Genomic DNA, 9,684 nt, shown 5'->3' with positions numbered 1-9,684 from the left:
AGCACTTCCACTTGTTGAAGGTTGCTTTCAACATAGCAATTCAACACCATTGGACATGGTCTAACATGATAGAATAAGAAAATAAGTTTATTATTTAAAGTTGTAAAATGTAATTTACGAAAGAAAAGAAAAAAAAATCTAATAAAATGTAATTTTTTTTAGCAAAAATAAAAGATAATTTCTGTCTCTTACACATTAAATTTTTATATTTTTCACACACATTATTCAGGAAGAAAAGGACTCTCGTAGACTAACGTTATGTTTTGTCGAGATGTGAGTAACGTTTTACCACAAATTGTTCCATCATCGGAGATTGAACTCGGGAAGTAAAATATGACTTTGGTGACCATTTTGCAGTTTTGCACTCTTTAATCTATAGGCTTAACCATATTTGAATACATTTCGGGAAAAGAATGAAAAGTGCAAAATCAAATTGTATCCTTATTTATCATAAAAATCTAACAACAATATTGGTACCTAACTACTTTTTTAATTCCTGGTCCCCATTTTTTATCAAACACAATTATTCTATAATTATTGGATATGTTTTGAGTTTATAAATTGATAAAGGTTTCAATATTGAAAGTAACTAACTTACTTGGAATCATGAAAGAAACTCTATATATTATTATATATAAAGAATGAGTTTATCTATACACACAAAAACACAAATTTTTTATTGTATCTCTTATTATTTTTTACTCGTGTAAATGCAATTGTGGCCAACAAGCTTTTTCAATGGATGATTCTTCAACTCCTTTAATTTTAACCTCGTTACCACTTAAGTCAAGTGGATGTTAGTGTTTTATTAAGCGATTGATTGAAGACTTTTCATACTAGATATCACATGTGTAGCATGAAACCAAGGGTAGCTTGCCAACTTATTAAATATTGGCAATGCCATAAGGAGTAAAAAAGTTATTTTTAATGTGTATTGTTAAATCTTTTCATACTATTTATTGGTTGCAATTTGTAGTTTATGACAGCTGACGAATGAAAATCACTCAATTATATTTGTATCTATCTTGTAATTAAAAAAAATTGTATATATCTACCGTTTATTTATCAACATGACATGACATAAATAATAGATACTTGTGCCTTTTAAATATGTGATTAGAGATTTAATCATGACTAATGTGTATAGAAAAAAAGTCTGGAGTGATGCGAGTCATCTCAATTACCTCATAAAATGAATCATTGGGTGAAACGAACCTTGTAGATTAACGCTAGTTACCTTATCTACCCAAATTCTTTTTTACCATGAAGCATTTTAAAGCTTCTTGTATGTGAAATTGACTTCAAATATTCCCAGATGATGAAAGTAGTCTAAAAATATATAAAGATAAAAAAAAAATGGAGAAGCCAAAATATAATGATAAAACGTCCCACATCTTGATTTTTTTCTCCGCAAGGCAAGCTTTTAAAATTGATTATGGATTTTAATTTTTTTGAATGGAACATTGATTATAGATGTAGATATATAGTTGCACTAACATATGAGAATCAGAGATATCAAAAACTTATGTCTGCATAAGGTAAGGTAAATATACTAAGCATCTGTTTTTGGTGATTGAGCAATATATTAATAAAACTTTGACAAATCCTATGTTTATATATGCTCCCCTCACACTCTCATAACTTCCAAAACTATATATTTACAAGTGATAGTTCTAAATATATGATTAAGCATCAACAAGACTGGTGCTTTTTCCTCCACAAAAATCTGTGATTTAAGTGTGGATTTCCCTACTTCAAAGTTCAAAATATATCTTTACATTGAAGCTCATAGATAGAATTGCAGGGTAATTAAGCACTCTGGATTGGTGCTTTTGTTTCCTACCAAAAATTGTCCTCTAAGGAAAGAAAAAATAAATAAAACTAGGAGACTTTAATTATGGATTGGTGGATTCTTTGAGGCAGGTGTGTAATCCATTGTATCCAACAAGTCATCATTTTTTTCTTGTGTTTGTGTTTTTTCTTGAGTTTGTGTCCCTTCATGGTTTAGCTTAAACAAGCTACTTTGACCCTTTTCATCTCCATCATTAGTATCTCTCAAGTTTCTAGCTGCAAGATACCAAAAGAAAACACATAAATTATAGGCTCTGAATATACAAATATTAATGAAACGAATCTGAATCTTCTACGACTAATGTATGGTGCAACAATCTTAGAGATTGTTAAATTTTATAGAAAAATTATCTTTCTAAATCTAACAATCCTTAAAATTAATGAACCATGCAGCAGCGGTAGGAGATCCAGTTTAAAGTGAAACTAAGTTTACCTTGAGTTGTAGTTAAGATGAAGCAAATCAACAAAAATGCAATAAGAAGGCGTTTGCTTGGTACAACAGCCATATTTTAATCACTCTCAACTCTAGGAATTTAGTATATGGTTTTGAAGTTGTATAAGATATGGTCTAGCTGATGTCTTTTTATAGGGAGGGAGTTAAGTAATTTGCAAGAGGGTGTATATTTCTCAAAGACAAAGAAAAACAATTGTTGTGATTTTAGGTTCAAATCAATGTCTCCTGCTCTGTCCTCCCTGAAAATGACAACACTTTTTGCTTCGATTACAGGATCCAAGTTAAATTAGAACACAAAGGGTTCCATTCCCTCAATGTTACGTTGTTGGCTTTTTGTGTCCCTATAATTTTTTGGCACTGTGCGTGTATTAACCAAATATCTGCATTAATAAAATACACCCCCTCCAAAATTGAAAGGTTATTAAAATAAAAGAGCAAGAGAAAACAAATAAGCACGTTTTGAGGAGGGGGGGCTCCATTCCTTGCATACAGGAGACCTGTAAGGGTGATATGTGATTCCCTTTTCCTATCTCACAACACATGGTGAGTTTCAATACTCCATACATATATATTCCAACAAACATCAATGTTGATTTTTCGGTGCATGTTTGGTATCATGGTATATGTGCCGATGGCGAGCCACCGTGATAATCATGCACATAGACAATTTACAAAAACACATAAATAAAATCTTGTGTTAGCTAGATGTCTCATTTTTTTTAAAACAAAATGTTTCATATTTCTCTCTAATTCTAATGTCTTGTTGGGTTTGTGTTGTCTAGCCACAAATTCAACAATGCCATTAGAGTGAAGAAAATTGCTAAGACACGATTGAAAAAAGTCCTTGTGTCAAAATCTAAATTTTACAATAAAAATTTTTGTTGAGAACTTCTTCTTTTTAAAAGAACATAATTACTTTTATGAATTTTTTTCGGTTTGTTACAATTTTAAATATATTGAGGGTATGAAGAGAAAAAAAAGTCAAAAGTTCCTTATAGTGAGAGGTCATTTTGAGTAGTTTATCTAGACAGACATGTTTTTATAGAAGTTTTAAAAAAAATGTGATTTTCAGTAGTTTATAAACAAATAATACAAATTCTTTTTTCTTTTTAATCTCTAAATTTTTTAAGTGAAAAAAATAATATTTTTTTATAATCTATAACGTGTGTATTTACAAGATCTATAATGGGTTTTATATCTCAATTTTATGTATACACACACACGGGGGTAAAAAAAGTATTAAGATCAATCAATAACCAATTATCTATATATAAAAAATCTTCATTTTTTTCTTACCGAAATGAATCAAAATTCTAATCTACTATTGTAAGCTTCATATTCAATTTTTTAAAAAATCTCTTTGGAGCTTAAATTTGTCTAGGATAAGGGGTAAGAAGTTGGAAATCCTAGTTTAAACTTCTATGAATAAATAAATATTAATCTAACAATTAATTACTAACATTTACTATTAAAAAAAATGGTGTTAAGAGAAATAATCTATAAAAAGTCTTAATTCAAAATTTTATTAATGAAAAATTGAAGAAAAAAAAAATACTATCATATATATATATATATATTTCTGGGAAGTCCTTGTGTTGCACCTCTCCCATCTTTTTTTTGTGTAGCCAAAAAAAAACAAATATATATCACTATGCACTCGAATATAACTTTTTTCCTTGCTATAATAAAAAATTAGGAAACTTTCAAAACTTGGTAAATAGCCTATATATCTGATATAAGAAAAATTGTATATCTCTTCTTTATTCATGGAGACGTAATGTATGTTACAATTTCTCCATCACAATATAAATATCTAGTATTGCTCAAAAAAAAAATATAAATATCTAGTAAAGAATTTGTAAAATTATTTTGAGTCGCATATAAAACCTGATAATTGAGTGTTTTGCCATGACTTGATAGAATAACTCTCCTCCATGCATATGGCTCTTCCCCAACTACACTACATGTATAAAGAGTGGTCGATATGCATCGATCATACGTACACCTCTTATATTTAATTAGTTTATCTTGTTACTCAATGATTCATCACACATTACCCCTCCCCTTAATCGTCCTTATGTTTAATTTGGTTATACAAGAAAGGAAACAATTCATTCATTAATCATTATTTTCTGATAAGGATTTTAGATATGTGATCGTCTAATTGTGGGGTTTCTTTGTCTCTTAATTTCACGTAAACCAGACACTTAATTAATTTCTCGAGTGATGTCTAAGATTAATGACAAAGTTGATGGGAAATAAAGATTAAGACTAAATAAATTAAGACTGTTAACGGATACCTAAGCAATTTCCATTATAGAACATATAGCATATAACAAAACAAGTCAAAGAAACATATTTATATTATTTTATTTATTTAGAAAAATGTGAGACATCATACCATACATTTTTCAGTGGAGGTGATCAAACTCAATCTATTAGTATTACACTATTACACCAACTCTAAAAAAGTTATATGGAGGGTGGCGTAGTTTAGTTAATGTGCTACATTACAACTTGTAAAGGGGATAGATCATTTCGCCTAATTATTTAATTTAGTTGATGTATTTACTAATTTTAAATAAGATGGACTGATATGATCAAGGGAAATGTTAATTTGTACCTTTATGACACAAGTTATAATGACTCTATAATCAATACCCACAATTTTATAAGTGAGTATCGATCAAATTCACTAACATGGTGACGACGTTGCACAATACTATACGAAAGTGAACAAACAAGACAAAAAAATGTTAAGTAAAACATGAAGCATCAACAAGACAATTGTAACTACGTATCTGTATGACGATCACAACCTCCAAGATATGATATGTCCTTCCCCAACAAAGCTGAAGAAACATAATTAAATCACAATTGATACAGTTTAATATCAAATATTATTTCATAATTCAACCTTAGGGAATTACATCCAAGAATTTAATCGTTTAGATGATATCATAAACATAATATACGAGCAATTCACATCTTAACATGTAAAATGTGTAACTTTTTTGTTTGAAGACACCTAACATTCTTACTCACATTCAATGAAATCCGGAGTAGAGATATTGTGTGGGCATTCATAACATCAAATATTACTGCATATCGATATCATTGACTTTCATCATAGTTAAAATAATAACGTCCTCTATAGTTTCTTACTTATAAACTCGTTTTAAAGGAGATAAATTTTCACAAATGACTGCAACAAATATAAACTTTTAAAACCTTCTCTCAAAAAAAAAAAATATGAACTTTTTTTTTTGAAGGAAAAAAATATAAACTTTTAAAACCTATAGTTGTTCGTACATGGTACACGATGGTCAGATTTTCATGTACAAACGACAGTGTACCACCCCAGTCCCCAGTAACCTTATTATTTTCACCTTTTTTGACCAACTTTTTTATTTTCACCTCAAAACAAATTAACGATTTTTTTTTTGGGGGTAGAATCAGTAGAGAAAGGGACACTGTCCGCAACCAATTTATTCATGCATTACCAAATTTAGAGAAATGATATTTGAACAATTATTTTTTACAATTTTTGTGATAACTTTATCTTTCATACTCACATTTTTTTTTACTTTCTTTTTCTATTGATTTGATTTTTATGCTAATACCTAATTTCTTTTGTAAAATTTTAGTTGTCACACATATAGATGTTCATAATACAACTCCCAAATTTGAGAGTAGGGGCCAATGGGTCTCATAACGAAGCGCGTGGAATGGGATGAATGGAGCTACATTTGAGACCGACACATACATACATTAGGTCCATTCGAAGGGAATTAAACATTGGATTTGTTTCATAAAAATAAAGTGGGTCCCATAACTTTTTGGATCATGAACCTAAAGGCTGGAGAAGATGTTTTAGGACCCTCTGGGCCATCACGTGCTTCCACAAGGATTGGTTTTTTGCTTCGTTTATTAACATGTGGTTTAGACTTTAGATAGAGGATTTGGAAGAGATAATCAAGATTGGTCTTGGATTTATTTGCTTCGTCAATGATGAATAAGAAATAATCACGCTTGGTCTCTGGGAGTTTTGTTCGAGGGTACATGATCACGTGATTGTGGTCATTCGGGCTTAATTAGAGCTCAGATTTGATTCGAGATCGGGAGTTAGTTCTTTGGTTTAAGTTGGTTTTTGGACTTTTGTTTTGTGCTCTTTCGGTGGATCAGAGGTCGAGAGTTTGTGGAAGCTGCATGTTCATTCGGTTTGGAGCTTTTCGAATATGGCGCAACTTGGGTGTTGAAGTCTGGGGAGTTTTATTTTGTGGAGTGTTCTTTGGGGATGAGTAGTGACGATGGATGATTGTGGATACTGTGTTTACAGTGTTTTGTTTATATTTAGGTGTCCGTCTTAGGTGGTGATGTGTTTTGGTGGGTTTATCTTCATGTATTTTGTTTGGTAGTTATTTTGTACCGTCTATATGCGGCATCATTTGTATATTGTTTCGTTCATACATTACATCTTGCGGAAATGACGTTTAATAATATTTGTTGATTAAAAAAAAAAAATTAGAGCTCAGATTTCATAAAACAAAAAAATAACTATTCACTCAGAGCCACTACCTATTAAACGAGTTTTGTCATTTTATTTTAGGGTTTGGCAATGTCCTAACTCCCAAGGGCATTAAAAGAACAGAAGAAGAAAAAAATAGAGCAGTGATATTTGAGGTGAGGCCTACGTTACCCTCTTTTATTTAGAGGGTAATTACTCTCTCATGATATCAACCATTCAAAATGTAATATACATAGTAATATTAAATGTCAAATAAATGAATAGATTTTTTTCTAAAAATAAAAGAGTTAATCTTAATTTTTTTGAAGAAGAAAAGTTAATCTTAATCATAAGGTAACTTTTAATAATTTTAATTTTTATTTAATATTTTTTTTAAACATCAAATGATTTTTTTATATTTTTATATTAAGGTGTTCAATCATAATTAATTTACACTAGAAGACTTATAACAAATAAATTTTACATCAAATTTCTTTCATCTCGATGTCCTTAAATTCATCACTTACATTCATAAAATTATGTATTTAAAAAATGAGAAAAATGATGTATATGTGCTTTTATATGAGATAAAAGACCTAAACGGAAAAAAATAAAGATAAAGGACCAAAATGTCACAAATAAATAAGATAAAGGATCTCAAATGTAATCATGTCTATAATTAAATAAAATTTAAAAGTATTAAAAGTTAGCTAATGATTATAATTGATTTTTTTATAGGAAAAATTGACTTATTTATGACATTTAATGTTGTCGATGTATATTACATTTTGATTGGTTGATATCATGAGAGGGTAAATACCCTCTAAACAAGAGAGGGTAATCTAGAAAAAATTGATATTTGAACAACCATTTCAAACAACTTTTGGTGACAACTTATTTTCTTTCTCTTTTCATTGACTAAAAACAATGGAGAGAGAAGAAGAAATAGAGAGAATAAGAGGATAATGTCAGTATGAAAGAGAAAGTTGTAAAAAAATTATCACAAATAGATGTAAAAATATCATTTCTCAGAAAAATATAACACTACATTGGCCCAAAAAAAGTATATATATATATATATATGAGTTAGGATCCGTTGACACCAGGTGTCAACGGATTCGTTGACACCAAATCTCAACCATCAATTTTATTTAATCAAAAGGCTCATATTTACTTAACTAAATCTCACGTTGTCATCACTTTATTGGATTCTCGCTCGCCCTTTCAATTTCATCTTTCTCATTTTAGTTATTGTTATTAATATTATTACTGCTCAGATTTTTCCCTCTTTGCTATCGGTTCTCTTATCCCAAATCAAATTCACATCATCTTCTCCATTTCAATATTTTTTACAGGTTCAAATTTGAGCATTGAAATACTAAGGGACAATTATAATTTATTCCACCAAACTACGATTCAAATTTGTGATTTATCAATAAACTGGGTAAAATTTAGATCAAACACAATTGTCAAACCTAAAATCATACAAATAAATTAAATAAAACCCATCCAAAATACCCCAAGAATCTTAAATTCATTGCTATTCAATTGCAATCGTTTTCATAAATTTGGCATAAATTGACTTAATCAGCTATGATTGATAGAGGAATCAGTCAAGAGGGAAGAAGATGCAGACAAAAATATTATTAGTGTGCGTGTGGCAGATAGTAAAAATAGAATTCAAGAAGAGAGAATAAGGAGTATCATGAGTCATGAGTTCATGTTTTTCAATGGTTGAACAAAATTATATTATGCGGTTGAGAAAATGGATATGCACAATATAGAAATATGGATTAATTACAAGCCTTTTGATTAAAAAAAATTGATGGTTGAGATTTGGTGTCAACGAATTCATTGACACCTGGTGTCAACGGATCCTGACTCTATATGAGTTAGGATCCGTTGACACCAGGTGTCAACGGATTCGTTGACACCAAATCTCAACCATCAATTTTATTTAATCAAAAGGCTCATATTTACTTAACTAAATCTCACGTTGTCATCACTTTATTGGATTCTCGCTCGCCCTTTCAATTTCATCTTTCTCATTTTAGTTATTGTTATTAATATTATTACTGCTCAGATTTTTCCCTCTTTGCTATCGGTTCTCTTATCCCAAATCAAATTCACATCATCTTCTCCATTTCAATATTTTTTACAGGTTCAAATTTGAGCATTGAAATACTAAGGGACAATTATAATTTATTCCACCAAACTACGATTCAAATTTGTGATTTATCAATAAACTGGGTAAAATTTAGATCAAACACAATTGTCAAACCTAAAATCATACAAATAAATTAAATAAAACCCATCCAAAATACCCCAAGAATCTTAAATTCATTGCTATTCAATTGCAATCGTTTTCATAAATTTGGCATAAATTGACTTAATCAGCTATGATTGATAGAGGAATCAGTCAAGAGGGAAGAAGATGCAGACAAAAATATTATTAGTGTGCGTGTGGCAGATAGTAAAAATAGAATTCAAGAAGAGAGAATAAGGAGTATCATGAGTCATGAGTTCATGTTTTTCAATGGTTGAACAAAATTATATTATGCGGTTGAGAAAATGGATATGCACAATATAGAAATATGGATTAATTACAAGCCTTTTGATTAAAAAAAATTGATGGTTGAGATTTGGTGTCAACGGATCCTGACTCTATATATATATATATATATATATATAACTAATTAATTACTTTTCCAACCAAGAATAGTAGTTTAGATAAGTCCTTTTTCAGCTACTATGAATAGTAGTCTTGAGTATAATTGTAGTTTAAATTAAGATTCTCTATATTCCCAAAATGACATTTATTAAGGATTCCATAAAATAAAATTTTATCTTTTTTTGGTGTTAAAATAAAATT

At 29.5% G+C, this 9,684-nt stretch overlaps 1 protein-coding gene across 1 annotated transcript; it reads right to left on the bottom strand.

Annotated features, from left to right (window-relative positions):
- Positions 1-1,563: 1,563 nt before the first annotated feature.
- Positions 1,564-2,545, bottom strand: LOC11426088 (uncharacterized). Its single transcript, XM_003630100.3, has 2 exons — positions 2,285-2,545; positions 1,564-2,067 (listed from the first exon to the last, which is right to left on the bottom strand). The coding sequence occupies exons 1-2, from the start codon at positions 2,355-2,357 to the stop codon at positions 1,892-1,894; spliced, it is 249 nt and encodes an 82-aa protein (XP_003630148.1). The 5' UTR covers positions 2,358-2,545; the 3' UTR covers positions 1,564-1,891.
- Positions 2,546-9,684: the final 7,139 nt, after the last annotated feature.

This window comes from Medicago truncatula, chromosome 8, assembly GCF_003473485.1.
Source record: "Medicago truncatula cultivar Jemalong A17 chromosome 8, MtrunA17r5.0-ANR, whole genome shotgun sequence".
Lineage (NCBI taxonomy): Eukaryota > Viridiplantae > Streptophyta > Magnoliopsida > Fabales > Fabaceae > Medicago > Medicago truncatula.
The sequence above is the reverse complement of the archived record's forward strand: the minus strand, read 5'-3'. Positions and strand labels throughout refer to the sequence as shown.

Excerpts from the sequence above, each read along its gene's own strand:
- LOC11426088 (XM_003630100.3), bottom strand. The coding sequence starts at position 2,357 with ATGGCTGTTGTACCAAGCAAACGCCTTCTTATTGCATTTTTGTTGATT. Across the intron at positions 2,068-2,284 it reads CATCTTAACTACAACTCAAG|CTAGAAACTTGAGAGATACT; the intron begins GTAAACTTAGTT and ends GGTATCTTGCAG.